At 35.4% G+C, this 26,252-nt stretch overlaps 3 protein-coding genes across 3 annotated transcripts in view; 2 read left to right on the top strand and 1 right to left on the bottom strand.

Annotated features, from left to right (window-relative positions):
- The first annotated feature begins 111 nt into the window (after nt 1-111).
- LOC137408541 (RWD domain-containing protein 1-like) lies at nt 112-9,375 on the top strand. The gene is made up of 7 exons (XM_068095102.1): nt 112-234; nt 3,181-3,264; nt 3,606-3,730; nt 4,959-5,102; nt 5,258-5,384; nt 5,559-5,621; nt 9,239-9,375. The coding sequence occupies exons 1-7, from the start codon at nt 153-155 to the stop codon at nt 9,316-9,318; spliced, it is 705 nt and encodes a 234-aa protein (XP_067951203.1). The 5' UTR covers nt 112-152; the 3' UTR covers nt 9,319-9,375.
- A 2,998-nt stretch (nt 9,376-12,373) lies between these two features.
- On the top strand, nt 12,374-14,358 carry LOC137408851 (uncharacterized). Its single transcript, XM_068095432.1, has 4 exons — nt 12,374-12,480; nt 13,022-13,118; nt 13,597-13,667; nt 14,243-14,358. The coding sequence occupies exons 1-4, from the start codon at nt 12,417-12,419 to the stop codon at nt 14,344-14,346; spliced, it is 336 nt and encodes a 111-aa protein (XP_067951533.1). The 5' UTR covers nt 12,374-12,416; the 3' UTR covers nt 14,347-14,358.
- Nucleotides 14,359-16,313: 1,955 nt separating this feature from the next.
- LOC137408854 (trifunctional purine biosynthetic protein adenosine-3-like) overlaps nt 16,314-26,252 on the bottom strand; it is a 139,341-nt gene continuing 129,402 nt past the window's right edge. Inside the window, exons 17-18 of the mRNA XM_068095438.1 lie at nt 21,358-21,497; nt 16,314-16,674 (exon numbers count right to left, since the gene is read on the bottom strand). Coding sequence (XP_067951539.1) covers nt 16,498-16,674; nt 21,358-21,497 — 317 coding nt within the window. The 3' untranslated portion in view covers nt 16,314-16,497. The remainder of the gene's footprint in view (nt 16,675-21,357; nt 21,498-26,252) is intronic.

The following is a 26,252-nucleotide window of genomic DNA, read 5'->3' as shown; positions in this document are numbered from 1 at the left end:
GTAGCCTCGGTTCTTTAAAAACCAAATAATATATAATGCTTTTGTATACCCTTTCAGAACAAATAGTTATAGAGTTGCAACTCCTGATCTAATTATTATTAACCAGTTTGTTTCATGTCTCATTTTTTTATGTCGGTGCCTTTCGTCCTGCCATGTCTGATGAAGATCGTTACAAAGAGGAGCAAATTGGAGAAATTGAAGCACTTGAATCTATATACCCAGATGAACTAGAAGGTTAATATTTTTTTCAAATTAGGGATTGCTTTTGCAAGTTGAGCGTGCTTTTACTACAAAATTTATTATCTCACAGTCGAAGCTTCTACCTGAGTCAGTTTTTCGCCAAAATCATGCTACTGATCATAGTGATGCCACACACGTTAATTTTTTAAAGCAATAAAAATCATAGTGTTATAATAATGCCTTAAAGTTTGTCAATATGGCTTTTTGTTGCTTATTATCGTTGCAATATGCTGTTGCTTATAAAAAGATGGGCCTCCGGTTGAGCAACTATTGCTCTCATAGCTTGAAGGGGTCTTCTAGATGCACGTTTCAGTATAGAATTACACCATGCTGGTATGTATTTTGTATTGTTCATGCAAGAAGGTAATCACAGTCAGACCTGCCAACTCTCACGCATTGAGCGTGAGACTCCAAAGTAATGAAAATGAGTGAGAAATACGTGAGATTTTTGCCCCAATTTCCACAATTTTATATATACTATCATTGATACATCAATTGCTCCAAAACCAAATCTCTAGCATTGTCCCACTGTTAGGTTGGCAGGTATGATCACACTTGAAGTTTAATGTTTACCCAAATGAAGATTGAAACATGTATAGGTGTTTGCAATGGAAGATGGTTGGTGGGAGAGCCTAGTGGAGCATGATTAGACTAACCTACGGAAAATTTATCAATGAATAAATAAATGTACATAGGTCTATGTTGTGTTTGCCGGTATGTAAAAGGAGTAGAATTGATTGAGTATGGAGATGTACAATATATCTAAGAATGGGATTCTTGGCATCCATTTTACTTTAACATATCTTTCTGGATATTTATTAAATTTTTCAAAAGAAGATTAGTGGTTGTTGTAAATAAAAGTAAAATTAATTTCTGTTTACAAGCATACCAAAATCAGTAGGTATGTTTGGCTTTTTAATAAATTATAGAATAATTACTATTTGGGTATGTCCATAATCACCATTGCAACATTTAGAGAGGTTTTTTTCATGTAGTTCCTTATTAAGGGTTCTTTGAACTTATTAAGCGTTATATTCTGATAAAGCTTACAATTCTCTATGAAATGATATATAATGGTTATGCGCACAACTTGTCTAGTTTCTTCAAACATTTTAAAACATGTGTCACTCTTGCAACGTCAGGGAATTGTGATTTTAAAAGTTACTTTAGCTATTTAAAAAACCCTGTGATTTATGATACACTACAATGGTCTTGCTTAGTTAATATGTTTAGAACACGCATAGCTACAATAGAAACCGTGTTGCATAGTGATATATGTCAAGATGAAGATAAACTACAAGCCTTAACATTTGTCACTGTTGCAACTCGTCTAAGTTTGGAAGGGGCTTAGTCCAATAGATTATGTTTTAATGCATATGGTTTATTGATATGATAAAATATAATGAAATCATCAATTTAAACATAATTAACATAAAGTAAAAACTAACAAACATAATTGTAATATACTAACTAAAATTGAGAGTTTATATATACACACACATTTAGCAGTAATTAGATTATCTAGAATTAAAAAAGGCATGAAGTACAATGATATTGTTAGAAGTCTTTAAAGTATGGAATTTTCAAAAATATTGAATAGCTAAGAATATGACCTCATTCTGCTTCTTCTTTGCAGTAGATCTTCAAGCAGTATTGCTTTCTCTTGTCGGACAAGACAGTTACATGGTGATCTGGTCAATTGTCATTCATGAAATATTATTACTTTTTACTGTAAAAGTACTAGAACTGAAACTAAAAATTGAATCTCATAATCTTCACCGTCTACCATTTTAACCAACCCTATATAGTTTTTGAAGGCTTTTTCCGTTATTTTCATTAAAACGAAGTCGACTACTTTTATCTTGGGAATTATTTGGTTATTACCACCTTCATCATTGTGACTGCCATCATCCAAACATGGTGAAGCAGGTTCAGCTTCAATACCATCTGGATGTACGAAGGAGTGCTTTTTGTGGTCAGAACTCTGACTGACTCTGCTATATGAAACAGAGTATTTGTTTGTTGCTTGCAAATTATGTACTTGCTGAATACCTTTCAAGGCATGTATATGCAGCCAATGTTGATATCAAAATTCCCTCTCTTCAGAAATAGTAGTTATGTATTAGTAGTTAGCTATATTAGTTAACTATATTCCCTTTGGTCTTTGACTATGATATACTTAATAATTGGTACAATAAGTTAGTAGATAATGATCAAACAAACACTTGCTGGAGGGAAGTTGCAACGGTGACATGTTGCAACGGTGACACAATTATAAGGAAAATTCACAAGTTGCAGTGAAGGTCTGCTTGTCAGCTTGTAGGTGTGAAACTAATTTAGGATTTTAAAAAAATAACTTCTCTGATGAAAAATAACAGTGCTAGGCTAACTTTTTTTATCTTTTTTGTCACCGTTGCAACAAAGAATATAGAGTATTATAAAGCAGTATAAGTAGTGCAGTAAAAAGCGTGCCTGGTATCAATCTACATAGAAAGTTTTGAATGTTTTTTTTATGGATTGTAGACAAGTCACATAATACAATTGCAACAGTTAATCATGGCTCAATGTTATAAACCCCTGTTGAATATTAGTTGAAATTCTAAAGATACTTTGTTTAAAATGTTACATAAAATATCCATGATCTAATAATGATTTTGTTATACTTAGACATAGCATATCATTAGGAGAGTCACAGATTCCCAGTTTTAAGTTTTTACTATTGAATTCAAAAAGTTATTATTTAAAACCTCCTTTTTGAAAAATTCCTTCATAATTTATTTATTTATGAACAGATCCATTTATAATTGAACCATACAGGGTGGTCTATCTTTATTATATGTAGGTCTTACCTCTCATTTAGTGAATTTGTGATTGAAAACAGCATGCTTGTCTCTTAACATTATATAAAGACTACATGGACAGTCCTGTGTGTTTTGACAGTTTTGGAAACTAAGCCATATCACATTTTCACAATAACGACTCGCTCTCAGGAGACACACGAGACAGAAAGGCAGCAGGATGCTGGTGAGTCTTTTGGGAAATCTGCCAGCTACTAGTTAAACTTCATCCTGATTATGATGAACAGTCATTTAATTGGAAGCCATGGATTGATTTTTTTATCAATAAAATTCTATTGAATATATAGCTTGAATTCCAATACAACAGGTGCTAGGCTAAAGCATAATGCATGTTTACAAAGCTTAAGGTGGTTTTCTAAAATATTTGACACAGGGTGGTAAGTAAAGCACTCATTGTTGACTTGCTCATTCGACTTGTTTATTTTTAAAGAACAACTAATTAATTGAAGAATTGGAAACTATTTGTAAGTTGGTTTTTCAACCCAATTCTTGTCATATAATTTCCAGTTGGTTGCGTGCTGACCTTTACGTTTACTCCAAAGTACCCGGATGAGGCACCATTAATGGAGGTTGACAGTGAAGTGTTGAATGAAGAGAGAATCTCGGAGCTAATGACTCTGAAGGAGTCACTGGTTAGTTTTATAAACGAACTCTAGGAGCATTTAATCAGCTAAACTAACCCTGGCACTAATTTTACCTCTTTATCATCGTTTTGTGAAACAAATTTATTGAAATGCATTTTATTTAGTTTTTATGTCTTTTAAGAATCTCTAAATGCAACTTATTTCTAATTAATTTTTAAACAAGATGCGCGACTGATGTTTTCATTTTGAGAGAAATTTAGGCACGTCTTTTTCGTCTGAGTGTTTTACCTATTATAGTCTTGAAACATTCTTGTAGTCGGATCACCTAAAACAACTAACAAAATCTTAAATGGTTGACAAATCTCTATACTTTCTCATACTGTGTACTTGAATTTGACGTGATCACGTCTTCAAACTACAATAGTGTAAAATATTCTGACCAAATTAATTCAAACAGATTTTCGAAAAATTGATAGACCGCTAGTATTTAAGCTATATTTTGAGAATCAATGCAGATATTGTTCTACTGTAAAGTTCATCTTATTCAGAACAGAATTCTCTACAAGATAAGTGTAAAATTGTTTAGTGAATCCCACTCTCGCATAATTTCTGACGCTTCCTTTGAATTGAACGACTGCGGTGAGTTTCTTATTGCCATGATGATAGCGTTCTGGTTTTCCCGTTTTGAAAAATAATTAGAAATGGAATTGCTTAGCAAAAAATTTTTTGATTTGTTTCATGTGATTGGCAACAAGGTGGTTTTATTGGAGACAAAATTTAATGAATTAATGAAAAGAAAAGTGAAACCTTATTGATTAGCAGATTCATTGGCTTATGGTAGCAGAAGAGTAAAACTCACTCACTGCAACCGAGAGTTAACGAGCAGTGAGGTCTGTGTGGACTAATTTAAGAAAACTTCTGATGACTTGTACAAACACGCCAATTGAGGGTAGACTTGTTGTTGCAAGGATTAAATGCCATGTCAACTAAGTTCCAGACAGGTGGAGTGTTATTACCTCCTCAGCACCGCCTGATGGCCTAAGGCTACACCCACAACAGCACTTATTTGTTAGCCACATTACATATTGGTTTTTGCCTCTGAGCAGACATGCTTCTCCAACAGGATGGAAGATCAAACCTGACTACCGTTAGCAGCCAGTTTTAGGACTTATTAAACTTTCTCTTCAACTATTTTATGTTTCATACTTTACCCGCTTTCGTGAAGTTGAAGCTCGGTTCTCTCTGAATCGAGTGTTACACGTACCTAACTATGCAGGTGGAGGAGAATCTGGGAATGAGCATGATATTCGCCATAGTAGCTAGCGTAATCGAGAAGATGAATGAATATTTTGATGAGAATACAAAGAATAGGGAGGAGGCAATCGAGAGAGCCATAAAGCTGGCAGAGGAAGCGGAGAGGGTAAGTGACGAGAAGTCGTCTACACATGTACATGTATGTCTGTATCGTAGTAGTTCTTTACTGTCGTTTATCTGCTTGCGTGTCTCTATTAACGGAAAGCCAAAAACAAGAAGTTGACGGTTTAACTCTATTAATTCATTCACTATTCTCTGCAGAAAAAGTTTGAAGGCACAAAGTGTACTGTAGAGAATTTTATGGCTTGGAAAATAAAGTTTGATGAAGAGAAGAGGTTGGAGAGAAAAGCTTTGAAGATGAAAGAACCTGATGCTAACAAGCTCACTGGTGATTGGTCTATTTATTACTCCATGCACATGTGCTCAAAAGCAATGTAAACAACAGCTGCTCTATCTCTATTATTCATATTATATGGAATTGTTGTATAATAAGATTTTGAAAGCAACACCGATGGTGAAATCTATAACACAAAATAGCAAATTAAGGTTTCTATTACTACAGGCTATGAGCTGTTTATGCGAGACCAAACACTCGATGATTCTGACCTAAAGCTACTAGATCCAGGTGAGTGCAACTCCCTCTTTTCAGATAATTTTCCCGCATGTTTTAGAGGCTTGTTCACACTATATTGCTGTATATCCTACAATACGTCGATGATTGTTTGTGATAACATTGTTCACACTATATTGCTGTATATCCTACAATACGTTGGTGATTGTTGTGATACCATTGTTCACACTATCACAAAAATTTTCGCGTTTACATCTGCAAATTTTCCGCAACATGTTGTTCTCATCAGACAATGCGGTCAGTGAAATGATGAAATGCTAGTATCGTGGTAACTATCATGAAGGAAAATATAGATCAGGCAATCGGTGAGAGTTAATCACCATCATTGATCGTCTGTGATAATAATGTTCACACCATCACAAACCCATTTGTGAGCTGTAGTACATGGCATAGTTTACTCAGTATACATTGTGGTCAGTGGAATGATGAAATACTAGTCCCGCAGCAACTATCATGAAGGGAAATATAAATTGAGCCAATCATATCGCTGAAGTGTTGCACATTGCACAGACGGTCGTGGATGCTCGGCGAAATATCGGGAAAATTTGACATCTTCAGTTTCCTGTCATATCCGCATCGTCTCAGTGATGTCATTGGTTTATGCTGCACAAAGTCAGCAGAGAACTGCGGAGAGGACAACTCTAACATATGACAATACAGTGTGCACTAACCTTTAGTAGTAGTTCATTTGGATCGCTTAATAAATTGTCTTGAAAAAGGAAATGGTCATGAATGGGATTTGAACTGCAATCCCTGAAACCATCAGTGCACAACCATCTATCTACACCATAAAGTCGTCTACTCATACCAAATCATGCTATCTCAATGGAGTTATCCACTCATAGGGAGTATCATTGACTCCTGCAGCAAAAATCATTCCCATCGTGCTTTTTTACATTCAGTGTAACAACTAGTAATATTCTAGTCACAGCTAATTCATAGCTAATAATAGTTCATCATTGAGTTAACAAAAGAATTTCAAGAGTTTTATTGTGCTTATGCTTGAAAGTTTCTATTTTCTCATTAATACTGTTACTGCAGGCAAAAGCTTAATTGTTTTAAACTGAGTATTTCACATTGCTTTCTATATGTCTCACCAGGATATTTACTCATGTTTAAAATCCAAATAACTGTTAATCCCGGCTATTTAGCATACTAAAGATGCGCAGGTTTTTGTTAGAGAATAATTTTTGATTAAGTTCAATTGGGGAGTGTGCACGCTTGCATTAATATACAAATGTGATTCAATATGTTAACCATTCGTGGGTGGCCTTTACAAACACTTGTGTTAGCTTCATGGATTGATCAGAAAACTTTATCTATGTTTTTAAAGTGCCAGCGCAGTGTCGTTTTGTCGAACAGGAGAGGAATAGTTGGTGCCAGAGTTACAGTGTACTTCATAACTGTGCTTTATGAGCTTTCGTCAGCAGTTTTGTAATTATGGAATATTATCTGGTTGTATGCTGCAAAGCTAGCTTGTGCTATGGGTGCATGTTGAGAATTGCCTGTAGTTTAATCACACCTGGTTACATACATCATATAATCACTCTAACACCGGTTAATATTCTAGTAATTGATTCATAAATGGTGACAGAAAGCAATTAAGTAAAACCCCAGAGGAAGGTAGTTCCTGTTTGAGTTGGAGTAAACAAGAATACTTATGTACACACTTAGGTACGCTGCAGTGTATGATTTCCTGTCTAAATAATTATTTTATTTGGTTTATACAACTTCATTTATTTCAGCAGTGAAATTTGTTTTAATTGAAATCATCACAAAATATTCTGTCATACAGAAATGGCATCCATCAAATTTTTTTCCTTCTAATTCCGTGGATTTTAAGTTGCTTAAGCCTTAAACAATAGCTGTCACATACAACTTTTATTGTATTTACTAGGTAAATCAGACACGCTGATTCCGATTTTGTACACAAAATAAAGATTAGTCCACTAACTTTCAGAGTAATGAGGGCTTTTTTACAGCATTTTAATATCGGTCGCGAAAACAACACGATTGGCACAACAAGCTCCGCCCATAAATACGTGACGTAACCTAGCTTTTTAGGAACAGAAGTTACGTAGGGATGTTTAGACCAATTTAGAATAATAGAGATGGGTGTTTTAAAATCCATTAATATCTAAATTCAGCCTTAAAAATAATCTGTCTTTTCTGAAAGATAGATAAGCTATTTAACATTGCATATTTAAAAAAGCGCGATAACAACGCTAGCTCGTGATAAAACCGCGCTTTTTGAGCTCATTTTTCTCGGCGTGCAGCCTATTTAAACATCATGTAACAGGCTACGAGCAATTTTAAATAGTTTATATACCTTTCATAAAAGACTGAGATTATTTTACAGGCTGGATTTAAATAAAAATGTGTTTTAAGGCACCCATCTCTATTATTTTAAATCGGACTAAACATTCCTAACTTCCGTTCCTGAAAAAGCTAGGTTTCGTCACATATTTATGGGCGGATCTTGTAATGCCGATTGTGTTGTTTTCGAAACGGATATTGAAACGCTTTAAAAAAGCCTAAATGACTTTGAAGGTTAGTGGACCAATCTTTATTTTGAGTACAAAATGGAAATCAGCGTGGCTGATTTACCTAGAAAATACGATAAAAATTGTAAGTGACAGTTATGGTTTAAATTTTTTCACATACAACACTGTATTTTTGATGTCTAGTTTTAATTGTAGTTTTGAAGTCTAACGATATCACGGCGTCGTAAATAGACCAAATGACTGTCATGTCGGCATTGATGAGTTGGCAGCTAAAATCGATAGATCGTTATTCTAGATTTTTTGATGACATAATGACATGCCTAAGTCAGTATACTCTTGACTAACCTAAGAGTTTATCAGTTTATACAAAGCAATTATAAAAAAACATATCTTAATGACATGCCCAAGTCAGTATGTCTCTAGCTGTCTTGTGGACTCACTGCTGTGACTATTGCTATCAACAGATACAATGATTTGAACAGATACTTCATCCTGTGAAGGAGGAATACAAATCAAATGTGTTGATATTTTGATGTTAACTTGGTCAAGCAACCTTCAGTTGCAACATCTCCGTTCACTAGTTGTAAAATAGCTGTGACATTGTCATAACTATCTTATCTCTGCTATAATCATAATTCCGCGATCAAAGTTTTCTGTTCACTTCATCTGCCTACAAGAGCAATAATTTGTAATGTTTGTTGGTCTTTGGCATTCGCCAATGGAAAGCCATTATGGAATGACCAATGGAAATACAGATTTCATGATTTAGTTTAACAATTTGTTGAAAATTAGCCAAAATGCATGCGTGTAGTAGTAGTCTTACGATACCCTTACAAATGATAAAGGTGTAATCGCTAAAGCAAAAAATTCTTTAGTTTTTGGTTTAAATTGCTGTCTATTTTTTACGATCCAAACTTTGGCCACTCAAGATATTCTCAATGTCATGGGATAATTTTAACAAGTTATCCATGATTCTAAAATCACTCAAATTAGTTTATGCAGTTGGTCCATACCAGTTTTAGCACCATAGGAAGTTATGTTCTAAACCTCTTAACAAAAGTTAGTGATTCCAAGGCTGTATGATCACACTATTGCTTACATTTGTAGAGGATATTGGGATGGTGGATGTGGATGAGTCACTCTTTGACGATATGGAGGACCTGGAACTTGAGGAGGAGATTTCATAGCACCTTCTTCCTGTTTCTACTCTATTTATTTTTTAATAAAATTCATATCCATCATTGCATTTTCTTAGTCTACTCAGGGGCGTATGCACTTAACCCTCGAATACAATAAGTAGCCTTTGAACTCAAGGGGTTTTGACGAGTTTTGTTTAAACAAGTAATAAGCTAGTTCCAAGAGTAGTGACTCTTTGGATGATGAAAAACAAGACAATTTAAGACGTTTGATTTGCCAAATGTATGCTTAGCTAGAGCATCCGTGGCCTAGTGGTATAGAGCACCTGACCTGCAAATGACAAATCGGGGTTCAATTCCCATAAAAGGCAACTGGTGGTAATGTTGAACCTTAAATTGCTCTCTCCAACTGCATGTCTGCAGCCTTCAAGGTTCCCTTGCAACTGGACTCACACATGCCCAGCCAAGATCACAGAGCCATTGTTTGTACAACAACGCTCTTTAAAAAACCCGCGCAGCTGTTTGCGGAAAACTAAGCAGACATCGTACTCGATATTTACAAGCGCTTGTTTAGCTTATGGTAGTGGCGTAAAGGGATTACAGACTAACACATTTCACCTTGTTTGCAAATAATTCATGCATAAGAAAAACCTAGAAGGAATACTTCCATTTCATGACGGTTTATGGCAAAGCATGATATGTAAACACCAGGTAGGTCTCTATTGGGACTGTGAAAGACAAATTAGCATATTCACATGACTCAATCTAATTAAGTGTTCAATTTGGTGTTCCTTTAAATCTGCAACAGCGAATTCCGAAAGATTTTTTAGCCTTTATAACTGAAAAAACTCTATTGTGAATTTTCATCATATGATAAAAAAGGATTAAAAATATGTCATCTGTTAAGATTTATACAGCCATCTTGTGGTGATGCAAAAAGAAATTCATTTAGTAAAGAAAAATAGAGGCTCGGTGTAAAAAAGGTTCAGAGTATGTCTTTGCTGGTTGATGACAAGTAGAATAATATAATTTCTACTATAATAAGAGCCATGCATGTTCGTCTGAAGCCACAGTTAGATGTTGAAAAAATTTGCATTGCATAGAATTCAAACTCTGGCAGTCAGGCAGCAAGGTATGCTACCATTTTCACCACTCAACTATCTTGCTGCATTTCGGAATAACTGTGCAGATAGTTATTACACCTGACATTCTCCCACGGCTAACCAGAGTGACTGCCAGAGTATTAGTAGCTATCAATTGATCTGAAACAAAAGTATTCACACTCACGGAATTACAACTGCAAATTGTTAAACACATCGAATACACATAAACTCCCTCAAAAGTCAAAATTTTACTCACGAACAAAACATTATATAAAAATAAATATTGCTTTGAATAGCTTTGATTAGGTTTCATGAATTCAATTTCAGGAAAGGATTTATTACAAACTCTCAAAGATTTTTTGACTCGATGTGTTTGCTAAAAAGGATGCTGTTACAGGTACCAGATATCTACAAGATTTATGTGACAAATACTTAGGTTGTCAAGCAGGCCAATGATAGAAGACAGTCATTCTTATGTACATTGAGATCAATAATAATAGACACTTGCTCATGTTGTCATGTAGACTAATAACAGTAGACACTTGCTTATGTTGTCACGTAGACTAGCGAAAGCAGAAACTTGCTTATGTTGTCATGTAAACTAGTTATAGAAGACACTTGCGGCACTTGCTTATGTTGTCATGTAAACTAGTTATAGGAGACACTTGCTTATGTTGTCATGTAAACTAATAATAGTAGTCACATGCTCATGTTGTCATGTAAACTAGTAGTAGTAGACACTCGCTTATGTTGTCACGGAAATTAGTAATTGTAAACTATCCTAGGCCAATTGCAGACTTGCAAAATGTTGAGAAACACAAAGCTAAGATAGCACAGCACTTAAGCATGTAGTTCATAAGCAGCACTTAAGCATGCACTGTGCATCTGCAAACCTATCGTTTGCAGATGCACAGTTCTTATATGCTGGTTGTTATGTGTTCAACTAATTTCCATTGCAGAGCTTCCCTGATTAGCAATTGGCGTCACAAAAATGTTAACAGCAAGAATAAAGCAGTATTCTGTTTCCCATTGCTATTAATGTCAAATAGATTTTCAAAGAAGATTTCTGATTTGAGCCATTTCTATGAAACTACATGCAAAACCTATTAAGGAACGCCAGCTTTCACATTACATTACAGAGTCCCTTTCTCAGTAGGAACAGATCCAAACATACTGGCATCTCTGGTATGCTGCAGCCACTAACAAGAGAATAAGTTTATCTATTCCTGCCTTTGAGTTTGGCTGCGGCAAACTTTCTGGGAGGTTTAGTCAGACTCTTTGTTAAGTATTTTACTCTGTTCCATTAGGATGTCCAGATTCTCGGCCAGCTCAGAGCCGGTAGTGCCAGTTTAGTCGCCGGCAATCCGACCCAAGATGCAGGTGGTATCAGTCTTCACTATTATCCGATAGGAGGTACAAGTACCTGACTCGAAAACGATAGAACGAATTAAACATGCATGTCTCTCTATTGTAGCTGCAGTCGTCGAGTTTATTAGACCACCTAAAAGCTGACTAAAGATTTTTCAAAGAAAAATACTTGTGTCGATGAAAAAGTGAGAGACAACTTGGTTTTGTTGATGCTGAAAGTTCTATTTGTGTGAATTAAAAATTGAAAATTTCTGCTTGTCATTTCCGCAGAATACAAATCTTCATAAACAAAAACATAGTCAAGAGCTGTCTAAGGCATTAATATTAATAATGAGGTATTTTACTACATATAACTCATTACATACATGTAATTATAAAAGCTTAAATTCATTTCTCTTCTCTCAAAATGACGCGTAAAATCCTTTTGAACTTCATATCTGTCAATAATATATAGTAACTCTTGTGAAATTACAGGAAGCGCTGACACAAAGTATATTTGTAATTTAACATAGAGTAGCGGATCGATTGTCTAGCTCTGACAGGTGTAGGAATACTTGTAAGATATAAATGCATGTAATTAATAGCTAGCCTATATAAGCAGCCCCTCTGATGTTGTCAAGTCAGTCAACAGACGATTGGGTTAATAACATAACATACTCAGATCCTCAGCTATTCAGAATGTCACAGTTCTTTTCAGGAATCTTTTTAATTGTTGTATGTTATGCGCTCTCAAGTGCTGAAGGTAAGTACTTGTGTACACACTTATTGTAAGTACGTGCGTTATTGCAAGTAGTTTGTTGTATGTAATTTATTGTAGGTAGATTGTTGTATGTAATTTATTGTAGGTAAGTTTTTGTAGGTACTTTATTGTAGGTAAGGTTTTGTAGGTACTTTATTGTCGGCGATTTATTGTACGTAGTTTATTGTAGGTAGATTTAGTCTGCAAAGTGCTTTCAATTTATTTACTTTGCTGATCGAACCTCTGAGGCATTAAAAAAGCTTTCAAGTTGCATAATAGTTTAGTAATAATATAACACAAACTAATATAATTTATACATTAGCAGCCTTTTTATCATGTATTAAAATGATGATCTACTGTGCATGATGTGCATTTACTAAACTTTATAATATACTGGAGGTTCGATGTTGAAACTCTGAAACAAATTTTCGAGCCACGCTCATTTCAGAAACAGAGAATTTATGCACACAAAGCCATAAGTATCAGATAGTGTAACACTGAACGAAGTTGGCATACGGTGTATATAAAATGATCTACCTTTCAGAAGAGGTGCGAGATGACTGGAATATGGAGAAATGGATGGTGGATGATGGAAAACCTTCAACCACACCTACCTCCTTACAGTTCATTAACAACCTCATGTTTGTATTTCTTTGCTTTATGTAGCTATATATAGCTGTCTGGAATGCCTTTAAAAAATTTATAGCTAGATTGTGCAGATTAATAGATGTTTCTGGTTTACACAAACAGCTTCATGCAACTCACTCAAAATGCTTCTAAAACTTTCCAGTTAGATCTTGTCAATTAGCTGGTCATGTCACAGTGTTCTTGTGGTGTTTCATTCGAGCATAGGAACATAACTGCAAGAGTGTAGTTTTAAAGTTTTGTGTGACCATGTGATGTGATGTGATCATGTGACTCCTTATATTAGCACGTTTTTAATTAAAAATATTTTTAAAAGATTCTCATTCCAATATTGGTCATTATAATTTATTTACAGTTTAATTGATAAAAAACTACAGATACTCAAAAATTAAAATGATATCAATCGATCCTTTTTAGCAGTCTTTTTTGTCGACAGACTTTAGATAACATGGTAATGATAACATGATTTTGCAGGAAAAGAAAAATTTCACTCAGCGAATTTCTCAGTAACATTCCGCTGGAACAGAGCTGCAACTCACTAAAAGGTAAGATTAACAAAAACCATGAAAATAATAAATAATAATTACCCTCAACTAATAAATAACAAATATTACCATCAAATAATCAATAGTAACAATTATCATAAAAATATTAATTATTACCTCCAAAGTAATAAATAATAATAGCCATAAAAATAATAAACAATAACTGAAAACAAAATAATATACTCAGGCTATATTGTACTCATGGAGCCCTAAAACCTGCTACGGTCACAGTTCACTAGCATAATGCTGTGATAAAAGGTATACTATGGCACTCTATAAAACATAACGCTATACTAAAATTATAACTGGTGATTTTGCATATCCTCTATGCAACATCCACTCTCCAAAAAACCAACATCTAACATACTAGTCCAAACAGAAACTCTCCTCTCTTTACCTACCGTAAGGATCTTCACATAGAGATGTTTTGGCTCAGTATTGTCAAACCCTGTGACATTGCAAGATAAACTTGACATTGCAGGAAATATCTGCATGGTATGTGACAGTTACGGTATATTGAGGTCTATAACCATCACATTGTTAACATCCAATAACCTTTTTCCTTATTACTTCAGGTTCTTGCAAGAACCACAGGGACTGCTGTGACGGACTCTCTTGCAACTGTAACATCTTCAACACGTGTCACTGCCATGTTTCCCTGCGAGCCATCAAGGGCTAAAGCTATCCCCCCAGCTATACTCTGGCCTTACTTGTTTGAACCTGAGTCTACATCGTGTGCACCGGTGAAGCAATAGAATAATAAGTGTTGTTGGTTTTACTAAAGAAGTGATTGTCACAGTTATTGGTGCCCGTAATAAAATATAAATGGGAAATATTGCTTATGTTAAGTGCATATAACAATCACACCATACTACACATCAGTATAAAATATACAGTGAAACCTTCATTTACAAAAATGTTGACACGCAAAACAAAATTGAAGCAAATCTTTGTCGTGGCATACAAAGCAACTTTTAACATGACATAAAATTTTTTTAAAACAGTTCACAAGAGAACTCAGTCAACATCTCAAAGACTTCGAAGGAGATGGATGCCTTAGCCTCACCATTCCTCTGTTCATGAGTGTTTATAATATTACCATATATATTATAAATTTACATATATTATAATTATATATACATGTATATATACAACTATATGCATAAAAGCGTAAGATCCGAGCAGAGTGCTCAATGATAAAATCAGAGCAAGTTAAAATCAATAAAACAGACTATAACTTTAGATAAAACACTTTATTACTAATTCTTTCACGCTTGTTTCTCGGCATGCTTGTTGAGAACATCTGAAGATTGCTCTCAGCAAGCATGAAGCAAAATTACATATATATATAATTTATATTTTAATATACATATATATATAATCAGTAGATCAGACTATAACTCTATAAGTTAGTCTGTTTTACTGATTTTATTATTGAACACTGCTCAAATCTTACGCTTTCATGCATATATATATATATGTTTGTGTATATTTATTTATTGGCAATAATTTCATTCCAAATATATTTTCAAACTATGCTATACGACGATAATGAAACAAAAAGAAAAAAAAGGGCAGCAGTTAGCCACTAAAACCGAATACATGGTTTCACAAATACTGTTTAAAACACCTCTATTTGTGCTAAGTGAACGAAGTGTCAGGTGAAAGAAGATTGTTAAAGCAACAAGCAGTGATATTTTCAAAATGATTGTTAGTGATTGTATGCAATTTGTTCATATTACATAAGTTGAAATGAGCTGAAAACCTGTAACTGCCCCGTAAAAACCTGTAACCGCCCCGTAAAAACCTGTGACTGCCCCGTAAAAACCTGTGACTGCCCCGTAAAAACCTGTAACTGCCCCGTAAAAACCTGTAACTGCCCCGTAAAAACCTGTAACTGCCCCGTAAAAACCTGTGACTGCCCCGTAAAAAATGTGCACAAACCATAAATGTAGAAAAACATACCTAAACCAGGAATTTATAGACAGTTCTTTTGCAGTTTTATAAGTGCACGTGTATGAAGTTCTCCATACCTTCAGTTTTAGTTTTAAAATCAGGAATCACAAGTATGAGGATTAGTAGTGAAAAAAGAAAGTTTGGTTCAGAATTAAAACAACAAAAAATAGACCATGCTGAACAAACAAATCGAGATCTGTATTTAAAACCTCTGTTTTTAAATAGCTATCATGAGGTGGTCTGAAGCTAGTGTAGGTAGAGAGGCTGGAGTGCCTAGCTAAAGAGAAAATTATATATATGTACATATTACATATATTACTAGTGGAATGACTGGCATTGTACGGTTAATAAAATATTTACCCAATGAATTTGAGCAACTCAAGTTAATAACTTAAGCTAGTCTAAACTCTGTACGTCGAGGTTTGACTGTATCGGGCAGAAAGATTAACAAAAGACTGAAAAAGTGTGCTCTGTACTAGTAGAAAAGCTAGAAGGGCCCATTAGATATGAAAGCCTTGCGTAACATAAATGAGTCATACGTGTATCACCCACACATTTCGGATCGAAAGGCAAAAATCTGATCAAAGTTAACAATTTGATCAAGTTTATTCTTCTGATAGAAATATTCACTGCTAGATAGCCAATGAGCACCTTTTAAAGCAGATAAAGAGAAATACTGCAGGGCATGAGATTCGGCCGAAATGATGCAACAATAATAAAACATGAAATATTGCTTTCTAAAAACATCCAAACATGATTACAGACCGCAAACAAAATTTTTTCATAGACATAAAATATTTCATAGACTTATCCATCATAAACTTACAAGCAAAACCCTAATAGATATACAAACTGTAAGTACAAGCAATGCATACTAAATTATTTGCAGTTGTCTCTCCTTTAAAAGGAGTCTGGCAGCAAGGCTCTGAACAGCTTTTGGGAATATGCAATGTTCTGCTGCCTTTATCCTCTCAGACAGTGAGTCAACTGTGTCACCAGGTAGCACTGGAACACTCTCTTGCTCCAGTATTTCTCCGCTATCTACTTCCTCCTGTAATGCAGTTGAACACTGAGGAGGTCTCTGTGGAATAGGCAGGTGGCTAATTTAACGCTATAACCCAGTAGTTGATGATATACTATGACTAGGGTTAAGGTTGCAGACACCACTCTATTAAACAGTCTACTATCACGTCCTGCTTTAATGGTTCAGTCATGAACAGATCTGTGAGAAGACAACTCCTACTACAACTATCAACCCATGATTAATCACCAATTTATTGGACGTTTATTCAAATTGCTAGCCTACTTGTGTAACAGTTGAGGCGTCAGATTTGATTATTTGAAAATATGTGTACTATTATTCCGTACAATAAACAGTATATTTGACAAGTTTACAATCCCTTAGCATTCAGGATACGGTATTACACCAAATATTCTATTACTAGAACCATGGGAACTAGTTAATACAGTGATACGCAGTATGACGACTTATTGACCTAAAAATAGACCCACTAAAATGGGTCGATTGATACATAATCACAGCTGTCATCTTTTTATCTAACGAACAAACGAGCGGAAGTGAAGAGTTTTTATGATAAATGCATGTGCACACAACTTACGAAAATTATTCATCAACAATGAGACGAACCCTTGTCTAGAAATTTCATCAACAAATTTAACCATCATTTTGTAGAGTCGTTAAAGTATAATAACGATACAAAACACATATAAGCCCATTTAAATATGTTACCAAGTCTTTTTAAATTGTCGAAATTCTCTTAAAACTTACCCATCTGATCGGATTATACACAAATAGACAGATTAATTTGGCCGAAAATCGTAACAAAACGCTTGAAAAGCTTGGTTTAATAAAAGTTAAGACCGGAAATTGAAACGCTGAGCGACAGAGAATAGAACGATTAAGTCGTGCGCATTTCGCGAAAAAATAATGTGCACATTTCACCAGTCTATAGCATTGTCGAATTGCCGAAGGTTTCTGTAATTAACGTAGGAGTACTGAAATCGTTTCATTTTTGCCGATTTCAAAGTAACTGACATTTTAGACACTTGAGTACTTTGGTATTCTAACTGATGTCCAGCGGCAGTGTAAGTAAAGGAAATGATGATGATACTTTTTCTAACGGTTCTTATGAGATTATCACAATACTTAATTATAAGTTTGGATGACTACAGAACAATGACTACGTAGTACAGATTCTCTAAAAATCTATATAAATATCACAACTTCTTGATATTGCTAACTATGACGTTTTTAAATGTAAACAAAATTGTGCATTGGTTTTATATTATTACTATGTTAATAATATTGGTTATTCTAATAATATCAGTGCATTTTACTTCTAATACTGGCCAATATTGCATTTCTCCTGTTGCAGGGGAAGAGATATAAACATGTAATCTTTTCCTTTCATTATTGCTATTTGTTGTATATAATAACACCCACACCCAGTACATTACAGCTACCATTGCAGTTATCCTATTGCACTGCAGTGCCATTTGACTGCTAATATTGCATTTCTCAACCATCTCACCAAACCAATATCTCTTTGGTCGTGGGCTGTATGACAGTAGAATTTCTAGTGGAATAGCGTCACATTGGTACAAGCGACTTACATTATCATAATCTACACCATCAAAACCAGTTTGTTATATGCGTAGATTAAGGTCAGTTCTAGAAGATATACTTGACATTCAAATTATAATGCCAATGGTAAGTGGTTTCACATTGACTGTCAGCTAAAATCTGCGTATAGAAATTCACTATACAGGCTGAGTCTCATAGTATCATCTAAAAGCAACTTGATACCTTAACCATATTTGCATTTCATTTATAATTCACGCTCATCAACTTGTTAAAATGGTTAGTTAATGTTAACAAATAGACACTGAGAAACAACAGCTCTCTTCCCATGACATGCATTACAAGCACATGTCAAATCTATACAGCATTACAAATACAGATGTGCATTAAAAAGGATCGATGCAAAGCACATCCGATGATTTGTCTGTCAGTTGGTAAAGTTTCACTTGCATGAATAAGTGACTAGAGGGTTCAGCACAGAATGGATTGAGGTATGCATTACCGTATCCAGCTGATGAACACCTACAGCCCTGATAAAACTTATTTCAAAAACCCTTCCACTTAACCTGGCGATTTAAAAACAATACAATTACACAATCGATCGGAATAAAGTAACAATAATTAAACCAATTAGAGAATGCATTGAGTATGGGAAAGAAGGAGAACAGATTAATCTAAATTCATATCTCTATTGCAATCTCTACCTACATACAATCTGTCTCCTGTATCTCTATTGCAATCTCTACCTACACACAATCTGTCTCCTGTATATCTATTGTAATCTCTACCTACATACAATCTGTCTCCTGTCTCTCTATTGCAATCTCTACCTACACACAATCTGTCTCCTGTATATCTATTGTAATCTCTACCTACACACAATCTGTCTCCTGTATATCTATTGCAATCCCTACCTACACACAATCTGTCTCCTGTATCTCTATTGTAATCTCTACCTACATACAATCTGTCTCCTGTATCTCTATAGCAATCTCTACCTACATACAATCTGTCTCCTGTATTTCTATTGCAATCTCTACCTACATACAATCTGTCTCCTGTATCTCTATTGTAATCTCTATCTACATACAATCTGTCTCCTGTATATCTATTGCAATCTCTACCTACACACAATCTGTCTCCTGTATCTCTATTGTAATCTCTATCTACATACAATCTGTCTCCTGTATCTCTATTGCAATCTCTACCTACATAAAATCTGTCTCCTGTATATCTATTGCAATCTCTACCTACACACAATCTGTCTCCTGTATCTCTATTACAATCTCTACCTACATACAATCTGTCTCCTGTATATCTATTGCAATCTCTACCCACACACATTCTGTCTCCTGTATCTCTATTCCAATCTCTACCTTCATACAATCTGCCTCCTGTATTGTCAACTCTACACATAGTCTCCCACTTTGTATTGATTATTATTTTATCTATCCTCTAACATATAATTTCATATTTTTCTTGCAATACTTGCACTTCAAGTACTTACTGTTAAGTTTTTGGCTTATAACTTGTAGACTACGGCTTAGCATGGAAAGCATGCGAAACATCTCACATTTGGCCCAAGTTTAAAAAAAAGTTTTGTACCAACGTACGTATGAAGTTATGCAAAAAAATTGTGGGCAACTGCAGGAAACCCATGTTGGCACCTCGGAAGCTTGTATATAATCTATTGACAATTCTGACACTGAGATTAATGACTATATCTTATGAATGATCAGTGTAATGCTAGAAAATGGCTGACTAGGCCTGTTATAAAACTAATGCCTCGTTCGCACAAGAACGAATCTTCTGTGAACTTTAGGACATGGATAGGGCTAAAACAAGCCTAACTTTTACGGTTTCGTGGCGATCCAGCAATGGTAGGTTTCACATAATCGCTAGCGAGGAGATCGATGATTGGGTAGTTATTAGCGTTTGTCCCCTTTTTATTGAACGAAGCTAGATATATGCTATTGGTCAATCATTTTTAGAGAAATTAAGCATTTGTAGTCACCTTGTGCAGATTCGAATAACTGCAATATTTACCATAATTTTTTACTATAATGTGCCATATCCATGAGCTGGAAGTGAGAAAAAGTTTGCATCATATAGGATTCGAACTTACGACTGTTAGCAAGGTAAACCGACTCGCAACTGCATCAATTGACATTCACAACTCACTGACATTTTCGAATAGTTGTATGCACAGTTATTACGCCTGACGATCTGTCACTGCACACTAGACTGTCAGGGTACTAGTTAATAATAACTAGATGTTGACTATAGAAAGTGTTTCCATTAAACATTTACTATACTCGGATTCTAAATGGAAATACAGCAAGATAACATTTGTGTTGCCTCGACAGGAAATGATGATCAGTATCATAGAGATTTCTCCTGCTTTATCGCTGATTGATTGGTGAATCAGATACAATGATGATTTAAGTTTCGGTGAACACCCAAACTTAACTAATGTTTTCAAACATTGTGTCCTCATGTAAGCTAGGCATAATCATTGTTTCCATGCTTCGAATTCGGATTGCTTCGATTGGGAGTTGCCCATTGCCAATGGATTCGCAGCCTACCGATTCAACAATTCAGAGTTGCGCTATGTAGATCTTTCCAAAATTTACGATGTAGAATCTACGAATGTACTTAATAACGAATGTACTTTGTTGAAGTAGACTCACTTTCGGGTCACGGTCATTTTTCATCTTACGTATAGTCTGCGATTCGCCTAGTTGCGCTAAAAAGTGGTAATTTCATTATCCTCATACGAGCAGTCCATCATTGACATGTAAATAATACTGCAAAGGCAAACAGTCAAGCAAAAACAGTAGTGAGTAGCAGTAGAACGTTTTCGTAGCAGAAATCATCGTGGTTGTATGCTGGAATCTTTTTACCTCCCTGAAGAGAGCTTAGCCAAGTTTTATCAATTCCGATCTATTAGCAGAGCAGTTTGCGATTTTATGATGTCAAAATACTCTCACAGCGGATGCCTTTACACAAATTTAGCAAAAAATAAAGCGTGAAACCCGTTCGGGTTTTACCGTTTCTATGATTCAGAGTGGAAGCAACTTCAAACCCATTCGAAGCATGGAAACGCAATGAATATAGGATACAGAATTGTACCTGCACAAAGTGCACAGTGCAGCCTGTTAGTTTGACTCCAGCATCTAGTGCTTGTTGCTGAGCCCGCATGCCCTTGAAAGATGGCAAAAGGGAAGGGTGGATATTGAGTAGTTGTCCTCTCCATCTTTCCACAAACTTGCCTACAATCAACCCACAAAAACCAAGTGAAAAACAGAAAAATGAAAGCTCATAACCTATTCGCAGGTAAATAGTTAGAAAAGACTTCTGTTGCTTCGCGGTAAAAGTTGGTTATAACAGTACAATAACTTAAACGAAAAGAAACGCCACCAGCACGTTTTGAACTTGCAACATTGATAACACAAAGATTACTTCATTACATCCATTCAGCGATATTGACTTTGTTTCCTTTTGCTCACTAACAATAAATGTCAAGGTCATCTGCCAATTTCCTGTAGATCAATTTGATATCATATTACACATCAATCTGTTATGGCTGATATGATTTGTAAGTTGTGACAGCACAATCAAGGCTGTAATTAAATGTATAACTAATTGCCTCAGGCAGAATGACATATTCATTAGCAACTAAGTGCCAAATTACAGCAATATGGAGTTTGAATACCAATGCAGGCATCGGAATTTGCTAAACTCCTGTTATTTGTTTGAAAACCTTTTGACTATGAGACAATGGCCGATCTAAGATACTATGGTCAATATTACTGGAATACATTTTATATATAAATTAGCAACTTTGAAGACAGCAAAACAATATGATTAATTATAATCTTAGTTTTTCAAAAGATTTTACCTGACAACAATTTTGCACACTAAAATCCATGTTTATTTATCAATGAATAAAAATATGGAGCCGTCAGATCCACGGCAGGACCAACGGGTCCCCGATACTGCTAAGATAAGATAAATTGAAAAAACTGTGAGCCTCTTACCAAAGCATCTATTATGATTATATTAGTGGCAAGTTAAAACATATTTATGGTAGAGCGATGGTTGTTAAAGTGGTGCTAATAACTCCAAACATTAGTCTGAAAAAGGTTTTGCAAAAATTCTAAAAGTTGTTCATTAATATGATAGCATACTAGACATCACATCTATTCAAGATATCTGTGTTACTATTACGGGTCCATAATTGAATCATTGGCTGTGCATAGATGAGAATCAGCCAACAAAATTGGAGAAAAACTAATAAAGCTGATATTAAATTAAAATATATAAATTAAAGATATTAAATCTTTTTTCAAAAACATCAAATTACGCTGATATCTCAGTTCATATTAAGCTTTACGCTTGAAGACTGGCCTGTGAATTTTTAGTTAGTATTTTGCTCACCAATTCGTAAATTTGACACAATTTTCAAACCGCTAGAGATAGAAATTTTCATTTGATAACCGTTGCCATCTAAACTGATTGGTTTCCTAGCTTGCACAAACTCTGGCTGAAGTATAGACAACTTTAGAATTATCAACTGAAAGCACTCGCTGTACCTGACATAACCTTAGAACCCTCAACTGAAAGCACTTGTTGTACCTGACATAACTCAAGGACTCTTAACTGAACGGATGATTAATGTGAATTTTAATAAAATTATAAAAAAGAATCGACTTCTAAATAATTCATTAACAAATTCAAATTCCCTTGTCACTACCTTCAGGCCTGTTGCTTACATATAAGATATAAAAGGAGCTGAGTATGACTAACTCCAGTTGAAACAGCTATGATATAAACACATGCATATCGATCATAGCTGGGCGAGACTAAAGGCAGCGTATGTAATATTAATTACAGCAGCGGCTGCTATATTGATAAAGAGAATGAATAAAAGGGATGCATCAGCGGAGCTTACATAACACTAGTAACAATGGTAATAATTCATTACGCTGTGCATAATCAAAGCTCTCTCGTGTCTACGTGTTACATAATCTTGTTTGCTGATGCACACTTTTACTATCTTGTCTTTAGTGCCAGTGAGAGCCCGAGGGAGGCTTGTCCATAGCCATAAAAGACAACTATAAGGTGCCTATGAAGCAACTATTATTATAGCTGCCTTATTATTAATAGCTGACCCCTAGAATTACTACTCTAGCTAGACCAACTCCATCTAACAGGAGGTGGAATTTTTGACAAATTATTTACTATCCATTCATGCGAAGTCTTTTTACCTCTGTTAGAGTTTAATTTAATTCATTTGTGCGCAGAGAACCATACATTTTAACAACGCTTAACACAATTGTAATACTAACAATATACAAGCACTAATATATAAACTTAACCGTATCAGTTTAAGAAAAATTTATATATACATTTAAAAAATATTATATCAAGTTAATAGTTTATTATTTTTTAAAAGAACAATTCAGAAATTCAACATTAAATGTAATTTTACAGTGAAACTTACTTATCCATGGAGAAGTTAATTAAATCAGACTATGATTGTATTTACAGTGAATACAAAGAATAGAATAATGATAAAGTACGATTATAGTGATAAGAATATCAAGTACGAATAGCAACAATATATATTATCTACTATATAAATGGCAATCGTTGTCTGTGTGATTGATTGATTGTCCGCCTTATAAAGCGGTCTTTTCTTTTATCGTCGTACGAATTTCGGTCGTACGAAGCGAACTGAATTAATATGTGTAGTAACGGTAAATAAATTATAGAGCGGTCTTTCTTTTTCCATTCGGTCGAACGAAGCCAACCGAACTAATATGAATACTAAATATCGTAATATGGACTATTAGCCGCTACTTTTCTCAGACGATTTGAGCCAAGCGGCTTATATAAAGGTGTGGCGATTCTGTTGTTTTTCTTTCACCGCTCGGGCGCAATAACCGAAATCCCCGGTTAGCACGCTTTTTAAACGGCAAATTTTCTGCCGTGTTAAAAAGCACCTTCCTGAGTTCTGCGGCCTATATAAAGGTGTCTATACAGCTATACAAATGTACTATTCATTAAATAAAATAAATTAACGAGTAGTTATTTACATGCAATTAATATTTACTGCCAACGTGTACCGAGAAGGTCACGTAAACGTTTGTTTCTTGGAGCCACTGGAAAAACGCATTTCTCACCTACTTTCCACATCAAAAAGGTAAGTGTTTCTTATACAATGTTGTATTGTCTATGAATTGCCACATCTCCACTACTTAATAACGTTGGATTTGCCGCTGTTCGTGATAGTGGGTCATGTTCATTTCCTTCAGCAGCCGAGTTACTAATTTTTTTCCAGCTACGAGTAGGCCTACTGTAACTTACTATTACAGAACTTTCACGAGTACTCCGAGGGTTGCGATACGCTATTGTGAAAAGAAAGAGAGCAGCTGCTATCGACTTACTGTCGCCCTGCATCAGCCATGACCAGCTATACGTCGCCTGCTCAAAAGTAGGCACACGCAGAAAACTGTTTTTTCATACGCCCGACAGAAAAACCAAAAATGTTGTCTATCCGCAAGTGTTGCGTTGAACTAACATTGTGTTATTGTTTTATGTCCTTCATGTTCTGCTATACAACATGCAGCATTTTCTAACATATTTTTCAGTATATATATCTTTTCATGCATTTCTTTTCCTTATTGTATCTCATACAAAGGCTATCATGTCGGCGCTTTGTTCTACTATTGTAAACTGCTAATGCTGTATCTGCCTTGACATCATACTGTCTGTGCTGTTATACTTATAAATTTTATTGACACAACCTCATTACTGTTTGTATATACCATGTCAAAACACAGGCTATAGACGAAAAACTGGTGAGCTATGATTAGTGTTTTAAGAATGTAGACGTCTCCATTTAATAAATGCTGGCGATAGCAAAATATTTTGTACAATTTTTTAAAAGATGCAAAACTTTTCAATACTGCCAGTTTGAAGAACTTCAGTTTGCCTAGCAATGTCAATTTCATTATCAGTTCTCTGCACACAAATAGGACAACTCCGATTTGAGTGGTTTGAGACTGATGCATTGTAGACTAGCTGTAAAACGTATGGCAGATTTACATTGTTTTCCCCTACATTATTGACCTATATGACTGCATATGTGTATGCATAGTGTGATCAGGGCAAAAAAATTCAGTAAACTGCATATTTGGAGTTGTTTTACAGTATAAAAGACAACTCTCAATAAACCTCTTGCTGTACATGAATCTGTTCCTGTGGACGGGTTATGCAGCTAGCGGTTTGGGGCCGTGGCGTCACTCGGGGATGCGCGGAAGACCTTTTTCGCCCCGAGTGCAGCGAGTGTATCCAGGCGCGGCTTTCCGGATGAGTTGGCGAGTGCAAGGCGATTGATTGTGAAGCGATTGAGTGCTAGGCGATTGATTGCGAGGTGATTGATTGCGAGGCGATTGATTGCGAATGCGAGGCGATTGATTGCGAGTGTGAGGCGATTGATTGCGAGTGCAAGGCGATTATTGCGAGGCGATTGGTTGCGAGTGCGAGGCGATTAATTGCGAAGCGATTGACTGCAAAGCGATTGAGTGCGAGGCTATTGATTGCGAGGCGGATGCGGGCCGGATGATTGCGAGGTGATTGATGGTGAGGCGAATGCAAAAGCGCGATAGTCAACTGCGAGGCGGGTATAGACTGGTCAGCCAAGGCAGGTAAACGGGCCATGGATGGGTATGACGGGCCAGGCCATAGACGGGTATAAACGGATGCATGAATCTCGACACATGAATCTAGAATATTTACTAGATTTTACACGCATCTAGCTGTAAAACACATTGTAGATTTTTATTGTTTTCCCCAATCATTATTGACATCATAATATGTGTATGCATATTCAGGGCAACAATTTCAGTAGACTGCATATTTGGAGTTGTTTTACCGTATGAAAGACAACTCTCAATAAACCTTATGCTGCCCGTGAATCTGCTCCTGTAGACGGGTAATGCAGCTAGTGACATATAAAT

The sequence above is a fragment of the Watersipora subatra genome, chromosome 11 (genome assembly GCF_963576615.1).
Source record: "Watersipora subatra chromosome 11, tzWatSuba1.1, whole genome shotgun sequence".
Lineage (NCBI taxonomy): Eukaryota > Metazoa > Bryozoa > Gymnolaemata > Cheilostomatida > Watersiporidae > Watersipora > Watersipora subatra.
The sequence above is the reverse complement of the archived record's forward strand: the minus strand, read 5'-3'. Positions and strand labels throughout refer to the sequence as shown.